Source organism: Malaclemys terrapin, chromosome 9 (genome assembly GCF_027887155.1).
Source record: "Malaclemys terrapin pileata isolate rMalTer1 chromosome 9, rMalTer1.hap1, whole genome shotgun sequence".
Lineage (NCBI taxonomy): Eukaryota > Metazoa > Chordata > Testudines > Emydidae > Malaclemys > Malaclemys terrapin.
The window spans coordinates 57,800,324-57,821,065 of NC_071513.1; the positions used below are offsets into that span (position 1 = coordinate 57,800,324).

General features: G+C 49.3%; 1 protein-coding gene across 3 annotated transcripts in view; it reads left to right on the forward strand.

The window, feature by feature from the left end:
* The first annotated feature begins 1,776 nt into the window (after positions 1 to 1,776).
* The window catches only part of DGKD (diacylglycerol kinase delta), a 92,919-nt gene continuing 73,953 nt past the window's right edge, over positions 1,777 to 20,742 (forward strand). For 2 of the 3 annotated variants that reach the window (XM_054039274.1, XM_054039276.1), the window contains exon 1: positions 1,777 to 1,932. In XM_054039274.1, the coding sequence (XP_053895249.1) occupies positions 1,780 to 1,932 (153 nt within the window). In that variant the 5' untranslated portion in view covers positions 1,777 to 1,779. Of the gene's footprint in view, positions 1,933 to 20,014; positions 20,352 to 20,742 lie in introns of all 3 variants that reach the window. The other variant, XM_054039275.1, reaches the window with a different exon arrangement.

Sequence of the window (20,742 nt, forward strand, 5' to 3'; positions counted from 1 at the left end):
ACCTGTAGCAGAGGCCAGACTGAGCTCTACTCCCTCTCCCCAGGAGCTTGCACAGGAGTGGGGGGAGGAGGGAGAGAAAGAGTCCTGTAGCTTGGGGTGGTGCTGCCCCCTTCTCCTGCCTCCCCTCCTGTGAGCCACAGGTCATCTCCTCTGCCCCTCCCACTGCAACACCTAGGCTGGGAAGGAGCCAAGGGGGGTGAGGGATCCTGCTGCAGCCCCCCAGGCCTGGGGAGGTGGGTGAAGAGTCCCAGGAGGAGCAGAGGGAAGGCTGGGGGATGAATCGAGGGAACTGGGGGACAATGCGGGACAAACTGTTGGATGAGGACAGCCTCTCTCTTTTGCACACATATGACATCTGCAGAGCAACATTCTATAGCTGCAGTTATAGGTCCATGAGCCATTTCAAGGTCTCCTCTCTGACACTGTGGATATCGTCTAGTTCACCTTTGAATCCATATTTGGGGCACTGTGTTATAATGTGTTTGATGGTTTGGATGTTCACACCACAGATGCATGAAGGGGAGTCTTTGATGTTCCACTTGTGCATAAAGTAGCAGCATCTTTCATACTTTCTTGGATGTGCTTCAGTGTGGTCCAAAGTCAGTGTGGCACATCAAAACTGAGCCAGCGCCTTGTTGGCTCAATAATAATGTGCTTATTTGGAATGGTAGGTGAGCTCCAGACACTTTGCCATTCCCTGGTCAGATCTAGAGACATGAGGTGGTCACGTATCGTCCATGGTCGTTTTTGCAATTTCAGGCATTGTTGGGGTATGTTAGCTGTAGCCTGCCAGATGGGAAGTGCTGGGTAGTCTTCGAACCATTTAAGTTCTCGTGCTGTGGATACATCTCGATGGATAACTTGAGGTTTGATGTTTGCTAATTGAGAAAGCCACAGTAGAGGTGTTGATTTTAAAGTTCCCATGATGATTTGCATGGTCTAATTCAGCTGCCCATCCACAAGTTGGGTCTGGCACCTTCTTGCCCATACCAGTGCACAGTGATGCCAGGAGGGCATTTCCAATTTCTGGGTCTCTATGCTCATAGTTGTGGAGTAGCTCTCATCTCTCTACAGTCCATCAAGGAGGCCCCGAGGGATGGTCTTCTGTGTGATGGAGGTTGGGAATAACCTTTAGCACTGGGGGAATGTGGGAGAGTATTGTCCATAGTCATAGTGAAAGTGGCTCAGGCCAGTACGGCGCCGGTTTTGACTAGAGAACTGGAATTTGAATGCCACTGTGCGTCAGTCCTGTCTGGGCTCATGTGGGGGAAGTCAGCGAGGATGGTCTGCGAGGCGGGTATTGGTGGGCCTGTCTCAGCAGTAGAGATGAAGGTCAGAGCAGTGGGGAGAGGGCTGAACTGAGGGAGCTGATGGCGAATGGGGGGACTGAACTGAGATGGGCAAGGGGGGGGCTGAATGGAGAGAGCTGGGGGCTCGTGGGGGGGCTGAACGGAGGGGCTGGAGGTGAGAGCTCCTGGGGGCAGCCAGACTCCCCTCAGCCAATGTGTGGGGCAGGGGGTCAGTGCTGATGCCCCCCACGCACACAGTGGGGGGCGGAGGCGGTGAGCCCTCAGGAGACAGACCAGGGCCACCACACAACCTTACCCGAGGTGAGCACACGCGCTGGGCCTGCGCCCTTCTGGCAGCCCGGGATGTTGGGGGGGGGGGTCTCCTGGCCGGACCTTGCGGCTCCGCCTCTGCACGCCAGGGGGCGCGTCACAGAGACCCTCGCGCCGGCCGCTAGGGGGCGCTGGGCGGCCCCGCTCCTCAGCCTGCAGCATGGCGGCGGCGGGCGCCTCGCGGCCCCAGGCCGGGGTCGCTGCTGCCGCCGCCGCGGCGGAAGAGTCGTCGGACAGCGAGCCGGAGCAGGAGCCGGGCTCCCCGCACAAGCTCATCCGCAAGGTCTCCACGTCCGGCCAGATCCGCCAGAAGGTGCGTGCGGCGCGGGCGGGGGGCCCGCGGGTCGGGCCTCGGGCTGCCGCCGCGCTGGGCCGGCTCTGGTCCGAGAGCCCAGCGCCCGGAGCCCGCCCTCGGCACTGCCCCGGCTCCGCGAGCCAGGCTGGGCCCCTCCGTCAGACTGTGCCCCGTGGTCCCCTTCCCCCGGGTCAGACTGTGCCCCCCCCATATCTACCAGGCAGGCTGTGCCCCTCATGAGATTGCCCCTCATCCCCATTCAGACTGTGTCCCAACTTCTACAACCGCATGTCAGACTGTGCCCCTCGTCAGACTGTGCCTCCCCCATATCTACCAGGCAGGCTGTGCCCCTCATCCCCAGTCAGACTGTGTCCCAACTTCTACAACCGCATGTCAGACTGTGCCCCTCGTCAGACTGTGCCTCCCCCATATCTACCAGGCAGGCTGTGCCCCTCATCCCCAGTCAGACTGTGTCCCAACTTCTATAACCGCATGTCAGACTGTGCCCCTCGTCAGACTGTGCCTCCCCCATATCTACCAGGCAGACTGTGCCCCTTATCCCCAGTCAGACTGTGTCCCAACTTCTACAACCGCATGTCAGACTGTGCCCCATGGCCCCCATCCCCCTGGGTCATACTGTGCCTCCCCCTTATCTACCAGTCAGACTGTGCCCCTCATCCCCATTCAGACTGTGTCCCAACTTCTACAACCGCATGTCAGACTGTGCCCCTCGTCAGACTGTGCCTCCCCCATATCTACCAGGCAGGCTGTGCCCCTCATCCCCAGTCAGACTGTGTCCCAACTTCTATAACCGCATGTCAGACTGTGCCCCTCGTCAGACTGTGCCTCCCCCATATCTACCAGGCAGACTGTGCCCCTTATCCCCAGTCAGACTGTGTCCCAACTTCTACAACCGCATGTCAGACTGTGCCCCATGGCCCCCATCCCCCTGGGTCATACTGTGCCTCCCCCTTATCTACCAGTCAGACTGTGCCCCTCATCCCCATTCAGACTGTGTCCCAACTTCTACAACCGCATGTCAGACTGTGCCTCCCTCATATCTACCAGGCAGGCTGTGCCCCTCATCCCCAGTCAGACTGTGTCCCAACTTCTACAACCGCATGTCAGACTGTGCCCCTCGTCAGACTGTGCCTCCCCCATATCTACCAGGCAGACTGTGCCCCTCATCCCCAGTCAGACTGTGTCCCAACTTCTACAACCGCATGTCAGACTGTGCCCCGTGGCCCCCATCCCCCTGGGTCATACTGTGCCTCCCCCTTATCTACCAGTCAGACTGTGCCCCTCATCCCCATTCAGACTGTGTCCCAACTTCTACAACCGCATGTCAGACTGTGCCCCTCGTCAGACTGTGCCTCCCTCATATCTACCAGGCAGGCTGTGCCCCTCATCCCCAGTCAGACTGTGTCCCAACTTCTACAACCGCATGTCAGACTGTGCCCCGTGGCCCCCATCCCCCTGGGTCATACTGTGCCTCCCCCATATCTACCAGTCAGACTGTGCCCCTCATCCCCATTCAGACTGTGTCCCAACTTCTACAACCGCATGTCAGACTGTGCCCCCCCCGTCAGACTGTGCCTCCCTCATATCTACCAGGCAGGCTGTGCCCCTCATCAGATTGCCCCTCATCCCCAGTCAGACTGTGCCCCAACTTCTACAACCGCATGTCAGAGTGTGCCCCCTGTCAGACTGTGCCCCCCACTCCCATGCCCCCAGTCTGACTGTGCCCCTCACCCCCATACCTGCTAGTCAGACTGTGCCCCCCATTAGATTGTGCCCCTTATCCCTTCAGACTGTGCCCCCATCAGACTGTTCCCCACCACCACTCCCATAACCCTTGTCAGACTGCCCTGCACTCCCCATACTTATGGTCCCAGACAGACTCTGCCACCTCCACATCCATGTTCCCTTGCCAGACTGTGCCCCTCACTTCTCATATGCCCCGTCAGACTGTGCCCCCCTCCCCCGGTCAGACTGTACCCCTCCAACCCCCATCTGCTCCCAGTCAGACTGTGTCCCCCCATCCCTCCACTCCAGCCCCCCGGTTAGGCTGTGCTTCTCCTCCCTCCATTCCGCCTCCCACCCCTACCTTGTTATATTTCCTTGATCAGGCTACAACCCCCATCCAGTCCGTAGTCAGACTGCATTCCTTCATCTCCTGGTGGTGGTTGTGAGGGTGCTAGGCTGTCATTAGTCTCAGTGGCAGCATTTTGCCCGCTTTAAAGGAACTCTCATTGCATCCCTGCTGTGGTGCCACCCCAAGGTAGAAGACATGGGGGCCCCCTTAGGTTAGAGATAAGAACAGTCCTAGGGGAGTGCTAATTTGTGTGCTGCAGCTCTTTGGCTTCTCCCTATAGCTTTGTGAAGTCCTCTATGTTCCTTGGGGTTTTACATATTGTTTTACTGCCTAGAAATAACAGGTTAAACATCCCTTCACCCCTGCTGTTATCTCCAGAGGGTCAGCACAATACTGACTGAGATGCTGGAGGCTTATTTGTGGTGCAAGGTTTTTTTTTCATGGGGTTGGAGAGCAGATGTATCTTGTCAGAGCCATCTTATGGGAGTGGTGGTGGGGCACAGTCTGACGGGATGAGGGGCACAGAGTCTTCATGTACATCCAGTTCTGGTGATGACTCTGTCCCTGACATTGTTGCCCTCTTCTCACATGTGGGCATTCTCATCATTCTGCTCAAGATCATTACACTGGTCCCAGTTCTGAGCTTCTCCTCTTCCAGTGAAGGATAGTCATTTGTGAGGGCTATTTAATCATCATTTCAGCACATATATTGGAGGTCTGGTGCTGGAGACCCTGTGTCACTTCTTGATTTAAAACTATTGAGACCAATGGTGCTTTTCCCAGTGTTGGGGAGATGGTTCTTTAGCTGTGATAATATAGGAGAAAGTCTACCAAACAGCAAAACCCTGAGCATTCTGAGCAGATCTCAGCCAGGCTCTGCAAACAATTAGTTAGATTTCAGCTGTCAGTCTGTTTTAAAGCTCAAGGACTTTCTGGATCCTCTACTACACCTGAAGGGTTGGATGTTAGAAATTCTTCCCACAGAAGGCCGGATGAGCCCTGCGTTCTCTTAATAGTGCCTGCAGCCGGAATCCCCTGTGGATAGGGAGGAAGGATGCAGCAGTCACACTAGTGGGTATAGCTTTAGTATCTGTGCATTGTGGCAAGTAATAAAAACAAGGACAAATCCTTTTACAATACTGGAATGGGAACCTTCCCCTCCCTAACTGCAGGACACTTGGGATACCAAGGTTATAGGTGCCTTAGATTTGTGGCAGTTCAAATAAAACAACTCTTCCCAGATCCCTGCTTAATCACTTGCCATATTTTACATCATTTCCTACGTCAGTGTGGCTGGAAAAAGCCTAAACCAGCTACTTGCACTATGTGAAAATAAACATGTTAGGAACAAGGATTATAAACAGAAATTGTCTATAGCCATTAAGCCTTCCTTATTTTAATCTGCAGAAGACCTTTAGCTGCTAAACAATGTCAAGTTCTCCAGGCAACCCTGAATATTACAGCATTAAGGATTGCTTCATTCTGCTGCTTTCCCTCATTTTATTTCATCATTTCTGCTTCATCCATTTCCCTTCTGCATGCTGTGTCAGGCTGTCCCAAGGAAGGGGGAGAAAAGCCAGACAAGACTGGTGTGTGGGGAGCCACAGTTGTGGCTAGATTTATGAAAAAGTCAGGCAGCCTGAAGATGAGCTATTTCTTTTTACAAAGATAGACTTAATTTTCCACTGGGCATTTTTAGTTATTGAATAACATAGGGCAGGCTACCATAAGGTTCAGGAGTTGAAGACGTCTCACAAAATGACAGATGTACGATTCCAATGCACCCTGAGGATGTATATCTCTGCTAACCACACCTTTAGCTGCAGTTGCCTCAAGGCTGTTCCTACAGTTGATTGTACAACTAAATCATCTGAGGAGTTTATTGGGTTATGGCCGGTAGGGGGCCTCTTCACCATAACATTGCAAGTGTGAAGCTTTTACAGCTAAACCTGCCAGTCAGTTCCTCTGCATTTACTTGTTCATTACAGTAAATTTCAGATATTCCAGAGATATGTTTTGTTTCCTGTACTGCTCAAGATCATTTTCCCCTTTCTTCAGATTAAAAAGGACTTCTGACTTATAGGTGTATACATTTTCATTACAACTATTTCCAAACCTGCATGATGATTAAGTGCTCTTGACTGAAATATACACCCATAGCCATAGCAAGTGTTGTTGGTTAATTTAATGGGGTGTTGGTTGTGATTTTTAGTCTCATATGCCAGGCTTGAAATAGACACATACTAGCTAGAAGCCATGAGAGAAAGCCACTCCGAAGGGTATAAGCACAGATTTAAAATTTTTATTAAAGTTAATGTTTAAATATACACAAGTTAAGAGGGAAGGTACTGTACATCTGGGGTCAGGCTTGAGTTATGAGGGATTACAGGTATCGCTTACAAGGATCACGAGATACATACATATCACATAACCAGCATAGACCCACATTGGGGTGCAGGAGTTTTTAAAGCGTCAGCGGATAAGTGGGCTCGGGTACGCCACCATTGGAATGTATTAAGAGTCCAAGTCAGTATCAGTGTAGCGAATAAGTACATGGGTGGAGTGCGTCCCTTGGTTCGTCAGGGAAGGAAGTGGGTTATTTCCCTGATCGGCGGTCTTGATTACTCAACCTGGTATTGACGGTGTCCCGTGATGTGTTCCGTATAGATGTCTCTGGACCACCTGATGGTGTCGGACACCATGAGCTGTCTCATGAGCCGGGCGTAGCGTCGACCGACTCTGCACACTCTCAGTACCGGTTCGTTGTGGGGGTCCCGTGAGCCCAGGGCTCCCACAATCAGGGCGTGTATCTGGACCTCATAGCCCTGGGCTCTCAGGGTGTTGGCCAGCGGGGTGTACTTCAACGCCTTCCGTGTTTGGGCCTCATGGAAGGCTGGTGACCTGTTTTCAAATGTAGTAAATTGGTGGGAGAATCAATGCTGTCTTTCCCTCCTGCAGCTTCTGGAAATAAAAATAGGTCTAGAACAGTGGTTCCCAAACGGGTTCGCGAAATGTTACAGGGGGTTCTCGGGAAAAAATTCCCTAATGGCGGACAGAGCTGTCCCTAGGAACCCCGGGCAGCACGGGGCTAGCAGCCCGGAGCCCCTAGACTTCCAAGAGCTAAGCAGATCAAAGCAAGCATATCTGTCACACTGAGGAGATTTAAACTTCATGACTCCTTATGAGAAATGGAAAGGGAGGTGGATATTATTTGCTGTTTTTAAAATTAAATAGGCAGCTAGTATTGTTTTTAAAATTATTAGGAAGAACAAGTTTAAGCTTTGTTGTAATGTGCGTTGTTTACCTGCACTGCTCAAGACCTGAATACTTATGTAGGAGGAACGATTTGAGTTGGCTTCTTAAATACCTTCATGCTGTTTCACATCTGATACTCCTTGATGAAACATAGGAGCCTTGTCTTATAACAGGCTTATTCAAAGTGATACAGGCTACGAAAGTGAGATCTTGGAAGAGTGTTGCTGTTTTCATAATGTAATAAAAGTACTATAATGATAAATAATAATTAATAATAAATAATGTGTAATAAGCATGTTATAAAAACAAATTTTATATTTCCAAGATCACTGCTTTTATAATTTATACTCAAGTAAAGGAGAAAATCCCTGGAAATATTCATTTTTAGGAGTGGGGGTTCGCAAGACTTGACATTTTAGTGAAAGGAGTTCACAGGTTGTTAAAGTTTGGGAACCACTGGTCTAGAAGCAGGAGCCTTGTCTACACTAGTCATTGGTAACACTGGTTCACTGAAACCTTTAGTAGTACCAGTAAGAAATAAAATAATCCTAGGCTGTCTCTATACTGCCAGTTTCAGCGCCAAAACTTTTGTTGTTTTGGGGTGTGAAAAAACACACCCCTGAGTGACAAAAGTTTTAGTGCTGAAAAGCGCCAGTATAGACAGCGCTTTATTGCTGGGAGCCGCGCACCCGGCAATAAAGCTCCCACGGCTCGTTCGGGGTGGCTTTTATTTATCACCGGGAGAGCTCTCCCCCGTGATAAAACGTGTCTACACTGCCCATGTCACAGTGCTGCTGCGGCAGCACTGTAACATGGGCAGTGTAGACATACCCCAGTGCACAGGGCTTAATGGTACAGAAGCAGCACAAACCTTGTTTTCTGCTGCTTCGAAGGCACTCTCCAAAGAACAGAGGAGCGATGGTTGGAGAGAGACTTCCTTCTCTTCACCTTTGTATGAGTTTTCAGAGCAGCTGGAGGAAACTGACAAGACATTGATACCTCGGACATCTCTGCTTCAGTGCATGATGGACCAATGGGCAGAGGAAGTTTCTTATTGACTTCTGGCAAGCAAATTTTTCAAGCTTTGTTCAATTGAGATAAGACATGGGGAAATGAAGCATTTTACCAGTTTAAATAGGTATCATATGCCATATATCATAGGTATTATGGTAAGAAATAACACATTTCAGCAAAATTCAATATAAAAGAAATATCTAACATTCTGGGGGATTGTGTATTTGAAGAGTTTGTTGTTTAGCTCACTTACTGTTCTGTTTTTCTTCACTGCAGTGTGTAGAGTACCTCTCAATACATTTGCCTTGCGACCACCTACCAATAGGACTAGAAGAAAATGTTATATAGGCATTTCATGTCAGAAACTGGAGTGGCTTCATGCCACAAGCTAGGTAGGGACTAGGAACCACACATTTAAAACAACACATTTGTTATGAAGGATTTAGAGTGGGATTAGTACTACAGTAAAACTAGTTAACCAGCTTTTCTCAGTCCTTGCAACCTAAACCAGACAGCCTGAGCACAAATTTCTAAGAATGGGGGGCCAGTAACCTACATGGATAACAGCACAGGTCAGGTCAGTGCATCACTCAGCACTGAGGAAGGAGAACAGAGCCCTTAGTACCCGTTTAATTGGTGTGACAATATCTATGTCCTCTAAATGAAGCATACATTAGCTATTATCCATGCCCTCCACCCATTAGTTTGCTCATGTCCTTTAAGCTTCACCTGTACTGATGACTTTGGGGAAGCATATCACTAATCCATTGCCATTGGCACAAGCAATGAGAACTTGTCTCACTGCTGGAGATGTTTGAATGCTGTGTGAGAGCAACAGCTGTTACTTCCTTTAAAACAAAAAACAAAAACCCACACAGCTTTTCTCATTCTTTCTAACCATATTTCAGGTTCCAGGAACTAGAGAGCCAACATTAAACCTTTGAATGGTTTGAGGACAAAGATTTACGTAGACTACATTGCCGAAAAGTACATTTTGGAATAAATATTCCCTGAAATACAAGTAGAGACAGTGTACTAAACACTACTTACACCTGCCTATAGCTAATCATAAAAATCTAGTTTTTAAAAAAAGCTACCTCAGCCAGTTGCAGTTTCCTTTTTACCAAAACCTACAATTAACAGCTATTACCGTTTTGTACTGGGAGAATACCAGATTATAAATCAAAATCTTAAAAGCCTAACCATAGATGGTTGTGACTTTGAGGTTAAGAACCCCTGCTCTGTTCCTGGATGTGCTTTCCTCTTGTGTGTTCATTATTCCTGTATCTGAGGGAGCATGGAATGTTCCTGTGATCAATGCACTACTCATTCTAAAAGCAGGCAGAATGAGAGGAGTGACAGGCAGGCCTGGTGGAAAAAGGCATTCTTGGGTAATAATTTGACTCGCCTCTGATGAGTGCATTTTTTTGAGCCCTAGTAATGCAATCATGTTTTAGCTTTCCAGATTTGGTGCTGTAGGAGAACTAAGGTAATTGCAGTATAATAGAGGCAATGCAATTGTGTGTTAGTACTGGAGGTTCTTAGATGCTTTGATAGTCATGTTCTAGAGCTGAAGTTTTCATGAGAGAATGCATTTTGTTGCTGTGCTGCAGTGTTGTAGAGGTAATGGAGTTCTTGCAGCCTGATAACATAAGGAATGTATTAGCATTTTACATGTATAGTGTAAGATGGTCGAAGATACAATATATCTCATGTTTGATCTAAGTCTGTATAGCTCACATTAAAGGATTAGGACCCTTTTAAATCTCTCTTCTATACACTAGTGTTCAGATAACATTTAAGCTGCTGTCTTTGGCTTTAGACATGTCTCTACATGGATTTGAGCTCTTATCTTTCAGCTTTGCTGTAGCTGCTGGGTTGATCTGAACTTTATGTACATCTGTCCTCTGATAAATGTGTTCTGGAAAGATGCTTGGAGCCTGTGAAGCATAGAAGGGCTTAAGCAGTAGTGCTACCAGGAGTTGTTCAGCTACTAACTCATTCTGTGTCAGGTTCTGGTGATGTGCTTTTCATTCTCTCAGTTGTAAGAGGCTGACCAAAGTATTCATCTATTTTAAGGGCTTTTGTGGAAGTTCTCTGACTGGGCTTGTCTTATGAGGGAGCTGAGTGACTGATGTGTTGGCATGTAAGGTTTCCTTTCCTGTACAGATGCAACATTTCCCATATTTCCTGACTGTTAATCTATTCCCACCTGATTTAAGAGCGCTTTCCCTCTTCAAGACAACATCATTTAGAATCACATCACCTGGCTGGGGGAAATTGTATTGAAAGAAGGATATGTCTTAGACCAGGGGTGGACAAACTACGGGCTGGATCTGGCCCGCCAGCTGTTTTAAGCGGGCTCTCAAGCTCCCACTGGGGTGTGGGGTCTGGGGCTTGCCCTGCTGTGGTGCTCCAGTGAGGGAGCAAAGTTGGGGGCTCCTCCATGTGGCTCCCAGAAGCCGCAGCATGGCCCCGCTCCATTGCTCCAGCTGGGAGCAGAGTCAGGGCCCACTCCATGTTGCTTCTGGAAGCAGCGGCATGGCCCTGCTCCATCTCCTACGTGTAGGAGCAGCCAGAGGGCTCCATTCTGCACACTGCCCCCGATCCAAGTGCCATCGCTGCAGCTTCCATTGGCCGGGGACTGCGGCCAATGGGAGCTGCAGGGGCGGCGCTTGTGGACAGGGCAGTGTGCAGAGCCACCTGGCTGTGGCGCCGCATAGGAGCCAGAGTGGGGACATGGCTGCTGCTTCCGGGAACCGCTTGACGTAAGTACCGCCCAGAGTTGCACCCCTGAGCCTCTCCCCACACCCCAACTCCCTACCCCAGCCCTGATTCCCCTCCGAACCTTTTGATCCCTGCCCAGAGCACCCTCCTGCACCCAAAACCCCTCACCTCTAGCCCCACCACACAGCCCACGCTCCCAACCAGAGCCCTCACCCCCCCCCCACGCTCCCTACCCTGCTGCCCCAGCCAGGAGACCCCCCCCCCCCCCGCACCCTGAACTCCTCATTTCTGGACCCACCCTGGAGCCTGCACCCACTTCCTCACCCCGATCCCAATTTCATGAGCATTCATGGCCCGCCATAAAATTTCTATTTGCAGATGTGGCCCTCGGGCCAAAAAGTTTGCCCATCCCTGTCTTAGGGCATGTCTTCATTAGCAACGTTAAAGTACGTGGCTGTGTAGTCGCGGCACAGAGCTCTCTCCTGGCGCTATAAAAAAACCACCTCTACGAGGAGAGTAGCTACCAGCCCTGGGAACGCGGCTCCCAGCGCTGGTGCACTGTTTACACTGCCACTTTACAGTGCTGAAACTTGCAGCGCTCAGGGAGGTATTTTTTCACACCCCTGAGCTAGAGTGTTGCAGCGCTGTAAAGTGGCCGTGTAGACATGGCCTTAGACCCAACAAGAGTTAAGGTGTTTAAAAACCCTTGTTTATTTCCAATAACATTAAATAGTTAACCAAGAGATTTAAAACACCTTGACTCTTATCAATACAATAGGGACATTCTAACTGAAGACATGTTTTATTTAAAAGAAGTAACTTTGCTTTGCACAGTTAATCCAAGTTTAGGATATAACTGATTTCTGCCTTGACCTTGTCATTAGGTCATATAGCTTCAACTAGCTATAGAGGGAGCTGTTGGTCACTCTGAAGTTTGCTTGTGTGACAGGTTGTAAAAGCTCTACTTGACTTCCATCAAGCAAGGTGTTAAATCTCTACTCAGATCTCTCACAGATGTACAGAGTGGAGAAATGAAGCAGAGCTGGAGATTGATGGACCAGTCTTGTTCCTCAGAAGGAACACGAGGAATTCTTGAAGAACTTCCCACACAGTTGCTAGAGAACTACACGTAACCTGAGATGGGTTTTTCAGTTTGTATAAAATCCTATAACATACTTTTGTTTTAAATAACTGCTATTCACACTAAGGCAAGAATAAAGGCCTGGAGAAAATCGCTCCCACAGTGAAAGGCTTGGCTTTTGTTGCTGGACCAACTGACCCACTACCCCAATATACAGTCTGGCTTTGGATTCCTGTGGCTCACCTATTATCCTCTTTTCTCTCTCTCTCTGGATTCCTTTTGTTATAATGAGTTCACATAAATACATTATCACTTCCATAACAGTGGAAGAATTCCAAATTGTCTTCTTCATCTTTCAAGAGCTACTTTACTTGCATTAACAGGGCAGATTTCAAGTTGATTTTCCAAACAGTAGTAATCAGTTAGCCTCAAATATACAAACTGTGCTTTCCTTGTGATGCTAAATCATTGCTCTTCAAATGATATCTCTCTGAATATCCTGTCCTTCATTGTTGGTATTGTTTTCTGAGTAGTTTGGGCTTCCCCTAGGGCTTTCTGGAGTTGGTTTCAAGGGTGTGACCATTGGCTAATGGAAGGATATTGCATTTGGGTTAGTTTGTTAACTGCTGCTGGTCTTTTGACTTTCTGTGTCTGTTGATCTTTTTATGAATCTCCATGGTTAGTCTAAGGCCTGGTCTACACTACAGAGTTAGATCAATGTAAGGCAGCTTATGGTGACCAAATTTTGTAAGCATCTACACTAAAATGTCACTCCCGCCAATGTAAACTTGCCCACTACATCAACTTAATAACTCCATCTCTGCGAGAGGCGTAGCACTTAGGTCAACTAAGGCCTTGGCTACACTTGGGGATTCACAGCGAAGCGCGAGTGTAGTCGCGCTGCGAGAGCTCTCTCCGAGGGGAATAGCTTGCAGCGCTGCAGGCGCTGATTACACTGGCGCTTTACAGCACTGCACTCGCTGCGCTCGGGGGGGGGCGTTTTCACACCCCTGAGCGCAGCAAGTTGCAGCTCTGTACAGCGCCAGTGTAGCCAAGGCCTTAGGTTGCCATAGTGTCAGTGTAGACACAGCGTTACTTACGTTGACTTTAGTGGCCTCCAGGAGGTGTCCCACAATGTCCTGCTCTGGTCACCATTTTGAACTCCATTGCCAAGGGCCCCTCCCGTCTAAAGCCCCGCAAAGTTTTGAAATTCCATTTCCGGCTTTCCCGCTCTGGAGACCTCACCTTACCAACTGCCCAGCTGACCATGCCAGCTACACATGGCAGACTTGCTCCTGCCTCAAGTTTACAGGAGGAGGTGGATCTCCTAGGGCTGTGGAGAAGAGGCTGTGCAGGCACAGCTCCGATCTACCCGTAAAAATGTAGATATCTATGAGCAGATTGCTTGGGGAATGAGGGGGAGAACAAGAGGGACCCGCAGCAGTGCTGCATAAAAGCCAAGGAGCTGTGGCGTACGTACCAGAAGACAAGGGAGGTTAACAGTCACTGTGGTGCAGAGCCACAGACATGCTGCTTTTACAAAGAGCTGTATGCCATCCTCAGCAGAGAGCCCCTTCCCCCACCCCTCTCCCCCCAAAAAAGCCCTGTGGATATTTCGGAGGAGTCAGAGACACAGGCCCCTGGAGTGAACAATGAGGAGGAGGAGTATGGGGGACAGGCGATTGGGGAGATCCAGTGGCGCAGCGAGTCAGGACGTGTTTTAGATTCCAGAGCAGTCGAGCCAGTCCCTGCAGTCCAGCAAAGATGAGCATGATGCAGGGGAAGGAACCTCTGGTAAGTATGCAGTTTGCTTTGATATTGCAGGGACACATCCGTTGATTTACTCTTGACACATCAGTTGATTTACTCTTTTCTTCACACAACGCAGTGTCACCCTGTGGACCGCCTTGCCAGAGGATGATGATGTGACGAGGCTGCCAACTGAAGTGCCAAGACTACTTCTGCCCCTGCTTTCCTGCCCTGGCAGCTTAGGACTTCAGTGCCCTGTCTGGTTTGAGCCAGACCCGCTAGCCTGCTGCAAACCCAGACCCAGGGTCTGAACACGTCCCCTAACAGCTGTAGGCTTAACTGAAAGCAACTTACAGAAGTGTTCCTGTCTTTAACACTCAGATGTCTAACTCCTAATGGGGGCCAAACCCCAAATAAATCCATTTTACACTGTATAAAGCTCATTCAGGGTAAACTCATAAATTGTTCGCCCTCTATAACACTGTTAGAGAGAGATGCACAGTTGTTTGCGCCGCCCCCTCCCGCCCTCCAGGTATTAATACATACTCTGGGTTAATTAATAAGTAAAAAGTGATTTTATTAAATACAGAAAGTAGGATTGAAGTGGTTTCAAGTAGTAACAGACAGAACAAAGTGAATTACCAAGCAAAATAAAATAAAACACACAAATCTAAGCCTAATACAGTAATACAACTGAGTACAGATAAAATCTCACCCTGAAAGATGTTTCAATAAGTCTCTTTCACAGACTGGATGCCTTCCTAGTCTGGGCACAATCCTTTCCCCTGGTACAGCCCTTGTTCCAGCTCCGGTGGTAGCTAGGGATTCTTCATGATGGCTCCCTCTTTTCTCTGTTCCACCCACTTATATCTCTTTTGCATAAGGCGGGAATCCTTTGTCCCTCTGGGTTCCCCCCCCCCTTCTCAATGGAAAAGCACCAGGTTAAAGATGGATTCCAGTTCAGGTGACATGATCACATGTCACTGTAAGACTTCATTACTCACTTGCCAGCACACACACATACAGGTAAAACAGAGCCATCTGCAGTCAGTTGTCCTGGTTAATGGGAGTCATCAAGATTCCAAACCACCATTAATGGCCCACACTTTGCATAATTACAATAGGCCCTCAGAGTTATATTTCATATTTCTAGTTTCAGATACAAGAGTGGTACATTTATACAAATAGTATGATCACACTCAGTAGATTATAAGCTTTGTAATGATACCTTACAAGAGACTTTTGCTTGAAGCATATTCCAGTTACATTAGCATATTTTCATAAAATCATATAGAGTGCAACATCACAGTTGTGAAGGCCAAGACTATAATAGGGTTCAAAAAAGAACTAGAGAAGTTCCTGGAGGATAGGTCCATCAATGGTTATTAGCCAGGATGGACAGGGGATGGTGTCCTAGCCTCTGTTTGCCAAAAGCTGGGAATGGTCGACAGGGGATGGATCACTTGATGATTACCTGTTCTGTTGATTCCCTCTGGGGCACCTGGCATTTGGCCACTGTCAGAAGACAGGATACTGGGCTAGATGGACCTTTGGTCTGACCCAGTATGGCCATTCTTATGTTCTACCACTCCGCCCCAGGGGAGAGTACAGACAGTCCCAGCCGCACATACACTGACTTGTGAGAGACTCTGGTGTATGTGTTTGTGAAATGACTGTTGTTTTTCCTTCAACGGTTCTTTTTCCTATATTTATAAAGCTTCATTCAATTATAATCATGTCTGTTTGCATGGGTTTGGAATAAAAGTCTATCTATGGAAACTGAATTCATCTTTATTAGTTCACAGCATATGCAGGCTGGGGCTGACACTATTCACAGATAATAGCAATAGGTGCATTTGCAATGTTATATTACTACACACACTGCACTCATTATAAGGCTCATACTGGGGTGCAAAAAACAACAATGCCGGGCGCAGCACACCAGAGCAACACACATTACTGTGGCTCATTATTAAAATGGTCTTTCAAAGCTTCCCTGAGCCGTATAGCTCCCCGCTGAGCTCTTCTTATAGCTTCTTATAGGTCACCGCGCAGCCGTGACGTAGGGCCGTGCCAAACCCCTGACCTCCAACTGCCCCCCACTTCTCCCCAGAGACCTCCTGCTGCCCCTGCCGTACCTCCTTCCCTGCTCCGGGTAGGAAGGCTACAATCATGGGCCCTCGTGTGCAGTGCCACCCTCCCATACCCGGGGGTGTCACATCCCTATTCAATTGTGGGGGCTGTAATGCATGGCCCAGGAAGAGAGCAGCAATAATTACTCTCCCTTCATAGCACGGGCCCTTGCCACCTGCTAGTTTAAATTACACCACGACACCTCTTTCAAAATGGTGCTTGGTTCATTCCCTTCTGGGAGTTGTAGTTTACTTCCTCTGTCCAAGCAAGCTGGAGCTACAACTCCCAGAATGCCCAGCGGGCTAACCCCGCTGCTGCGTGATTCAGAGAGCTGAGCTGGAGCCTGCGGCCTGGGTGACAGCCGCTCCGTTCTGGTGAGTCTCTGCTGCAGAGCCCTGTGCGGCATCTGAGCTGCTATCTGCAAAAATGATCCCAGGATATTTGCATCCGCGGATATAAAATGGATACCTGGGGATTTTCAGGGCTCTATTAATGGCCCTGCACATTTGCATCACAGCAATCCTCACGGTGGATTTCCCAACTCCAAATTGATTCCCGATTGATCAGTAGCAATCTGGCATTGCAAGCTTCCACGGAGTGATTGCCACTTGCTTCTCCACTGTCAGTACAGCTCTCTTTTGGTGTCACTGGGCGAGAGCGAACTCTGCACAAACATCTACGAATGTGGCCTTGTACATCCAAAAGTTCTGCAGCCACAGCTCGTCATCCCATATCTGCATAACGATTTGATCAGTCAGTGCTTGTTTCTTGGGCCCAGAACTGGCGCTCCACCATCTGCAGCTGCTCCATGGTTGCCAACAACTTTGAATTGTTTCTTTCTGTGTCCCACAGCAAGATAGCCTCCAAGGAATCATCATGTTCCCTATCAGAGGGGTAGCCGTGTTAGTCTGGATCTGTAAAAAGCCAACAAAGAGTCCTGTGGCACCTTAGGGTATGTCTACACTATGGGATTAATCCAAATTTATATAATTCGAATTTTGGAAATAGATTGTATAAAGTCGAATGTATGCGGCCACACTAAGCACATTAATTCGGCGGTGTGCGTCCATGTACCAGGGCTAGCGTCGATTTCTGGAGCGTTGCACTGTGGGTAGTTATCCCATAGCTATCCCATAGTTCCCGCAGTCTGCCCCGCCCATTGGAATTCTGGGTTGAGATCCCAGTGCCTGATGGGGCAAAAAACATTGTCGCAGGTGGTTCTGGGTACAGCCTCACCCCTCCCTCCATGAAAGCAACAGCAGACAACCATTTCGTGCCTTTTTTCCTGGGTGAACACTGCAGACTCCATACCACAGCAAGCATGGAGCCCGCTCAGCTCAAGACAGCAGTCATGAACATTGTAAACACCTCACGCGTTATGGTGCAGTTCATGCTGAACCAGGACCAGAAAAACGAGGAGAGGAGGAGGCAGCGACGGCAGCGCAGTGACAGGAGTGATGAGAACATGGACACGGACACAGAATTCTCTCAAACCGCGGGCCCCGGTGCTTTGGAGATCATGTTGTTAATGGGGCAGGTTCTATCCGTGGAACGCCGATTCTGGGCCTGGGAAACAAGCACAGACTGGTGGGACCACATAGTGTTGCAGGTGTGGGACAATTCCCAGTGGCTGTGAAACTTTCGCATGCCTAAGGGCACTTTCATGGAACTTTGTGACTTGCTTTCCCCTGCCCTGAAGCGCCAGAATACTAAGATGAGAGCAGCCCTCACAGTTGAGAAGTGAGTGGCGATAGCCCTGTGGAAGCTTGCAACGCCAGACAGCTACCGGTCAGTCGGGAATCAATTTGGAGTGAGCAAATCTACTGTGGGGGCTGCAGTGATGCAACTAGCCAAAGCAATCACTGAGCTGCTGCTATGAAAGGTAGTGACTCTGGGAAATGTGCAGGTCATAGTGGATGTCTTTGCTGCAATGGGATTCCCTAATTGTGGTGGGGCAATAGATGGAACCCATATCCCTATCTTGACACTGGAGCACCAGGGTACCCAGTACATAAACCGCAAGGGGTACTTTTCAATGGTGCTGCAAGCACTTGTGGATCACAAGGGACGTTTCACCAACATCAACGTGGGCTGGCCAGGAAGGGTTCATGACGCTCGCGTCTTCAGGAACACTAATCTGTTTAAACGGCTGCAGCAAGGGACTTACTTCCCGGACCAGAAAATAACCATTGGGGATGTTGAAATGCCAATAGTTATTCTTGGGGACCCAGCCTACCCCTTAATGCCATGGCTCATGAAGCCATACACAAGCAGCCTGGACAGGAGTCAGGAGCTGTTCAACTACAGGCTGAGCAAGTGCAGAATGGTGGTAGAATGTGCATTTGACCATTTAAAAGGTCACTGGCGATCGTTACTGACTCACTCAGACCTCAGCCAAACCAATATCCCCATTGTTATTGCTGCTTGCTGTGTGCTCCACAATCTCTGTGAAAGGGGGAGACCTTTATGGCGGAGTGGGAGGCTGAGGCAAATCGCCTGGCTGCTGATTATGCGCAGCCAGACACCAGGGCGATTAGAAGAGCACACCAGGAAGTGCTGCACATCAGAGAAGCTTTGAAAACCAGTTTCTTGACTGGCCAGGCTACAGTGTGAAATTTCTGTTTGTTTCTCCTTCATGAAAACCTGTCCCCTTTATTGACTCATTCTCTGTAAGGAACCCACCCTCCCCCTTCCCCCAGCTTGCTTTCAAAGGAAATAAACTCACTATCGTTTAAAAATCATTTATTCTTTATTAATTGATTATAAAAAGAGGGAGAGAACCCGGGTGGGGTTTGGGAGGAGGATCGGCGGGAAGGAAAAGACCACTAAAAAAAGGTTAAAAAAATGACAGCCTTTTGCTTGGGCTGTCCACTGGGGTGGAATGGGAGGGTGTATGGAGCCTCTTCCCCCCCCCCCCCCCCCCCGGCGTTCTTACACATCTGGGTGAGGAGACTATGGAACATGGTGAGGGGGGAGGTGGGTTATACAGGGGCTGTAGCGGCACTCTGTTATCCTGCTGCCATTCCTGAAGCTCCACCAGACGCTGGAGCATGTCTGTTTGCTCATGCAGCAGCCCCAGCATTGCATCCTGCCTCCTCTGATCTTCCTGTCGCCACCTCTCATCTCAAGTGTCCCTCCTGTCCTCACGGTCCCTCCTGTCCTCACGTTGGTCCCTCATGTCCTCATGTTGGTCCCTCCTGTCCTTACGTTCACTGGCATCTTTCCTATACTTTGAAACCGTGCCCTTCCACTCATTCAGATGAGCTCTTTCACTGCGGGTGGATTCCATGATTTCCGCGAACATCTCGTCTCGCGTCTTCTTTTTCCGACGCCTTATCTGAGATAGCCTTCGGGACGGAGGAGGGAGGCTTGAAAAATTTGCAGCTGCCTGAGGGAGGGAAAAAAGGAGAGAATTTTTTAAAAAGATACATTTTGCAGAACAATGCTTATATTCTTTCACAGAGACCAACACTATTCACATTACATAGCACATGTCATTTCTGTGTAAGGTCGCATTTTGCCTCTTAATATTGAGTGCCTGTGGCTTTGCTGCTAGAGATCACAGACGCAGGTCCAGGCAACAGAATTCGGCTTGCATGCGGCCATGGTAAGCCATTGTCTTTCGGCTTCTGCGCCCTCCTTTCCCACATACCAAGCAAAGCCCGTTGAGTGCTGCGGTTTTCCTATTAACCTTCAGCAGCAGAAAACAAACTAACCCCCACCCCATCCAATTCTCTGGATGATCGCTTTATCCCTCCCCCCACTGCATGGCTGGTATCAGGGAAGATCACTGCAGGAACCAAACTAACACCCCCCACCCCGCCATGAATTCTCTGGGATGATCGCTTTACCCCTCCCCCCACCGCGTGGCTGGCATCAGGGAAGATCCCTGCTAGCCAAACGCGAAAAGCTCAGGGCCAATTCTGCCCCCCCTCCCCCCCACGCTTGGCTAACTGCAGGGAAGGATTTCTTTTCAGCCACAGGCAAACAGCCCAATAGGAACGGCCACCTCTGTCCCCTTAATTAAATTCCCATATTTCAACCAGGTTCCCATGAGCGATATCACTCTCCTGAGGATTACACAGCGAGATAAAGAACGGATGTTGCTTGAATGCCAGCAAACACCGGGACCATAAGCTGCCAGGCTTTGTCATGCAATGATACCAGATTACTCGCTGCAAGCATGGCGTGGTCAAGTGTCCTACCATGGAGGACGGAATAAGGCTGCACTGCCCAGAAACCTTGTGGCAAGGCTTTTGGAGTACCTCCAGGAGAGCTTCATGGAGATGTCCCTGGAGGATTTCCGCTCCATCCCCAGACACGTTAACAGACTTTTCCAGTAGCTGCACTGGCCGCGAATGCATCCCAAGTCCTCAGGGCAAAGTAATAATTAAAAAATGCTTGCTTTTAAAACAAGTTTTATTTATATTGGATACTGGGTTGGGAGGGTACTTCAGTCAGGCTGAGAAAAAGATCCTGGCTGTTGGGGAGAATGGAGTGCTGTGTGCTCTCCACAAGCTCGTCCTCCTCCTCCTCCTCTTCCCCGTCCGCAGAATCCTCAGGTGTAGCTGATGAGGTTACCCCCGCCTCGGAATCCTTGGTCAGAGGGGGGGTAGTGGTGGCGGCCCCCCCTAGAACTGCATGCAGCTCGTCGTAGAAGTGGCATGTCCGCGGCTCTGACCTGGAGCGACCGTTTGCCTCCTTTGTTTTTTGATAGGCTTGTCTGAGCTCCTTGACTTTCACGTGGCACTGATCTGAGTCCCTATTGTGGCCT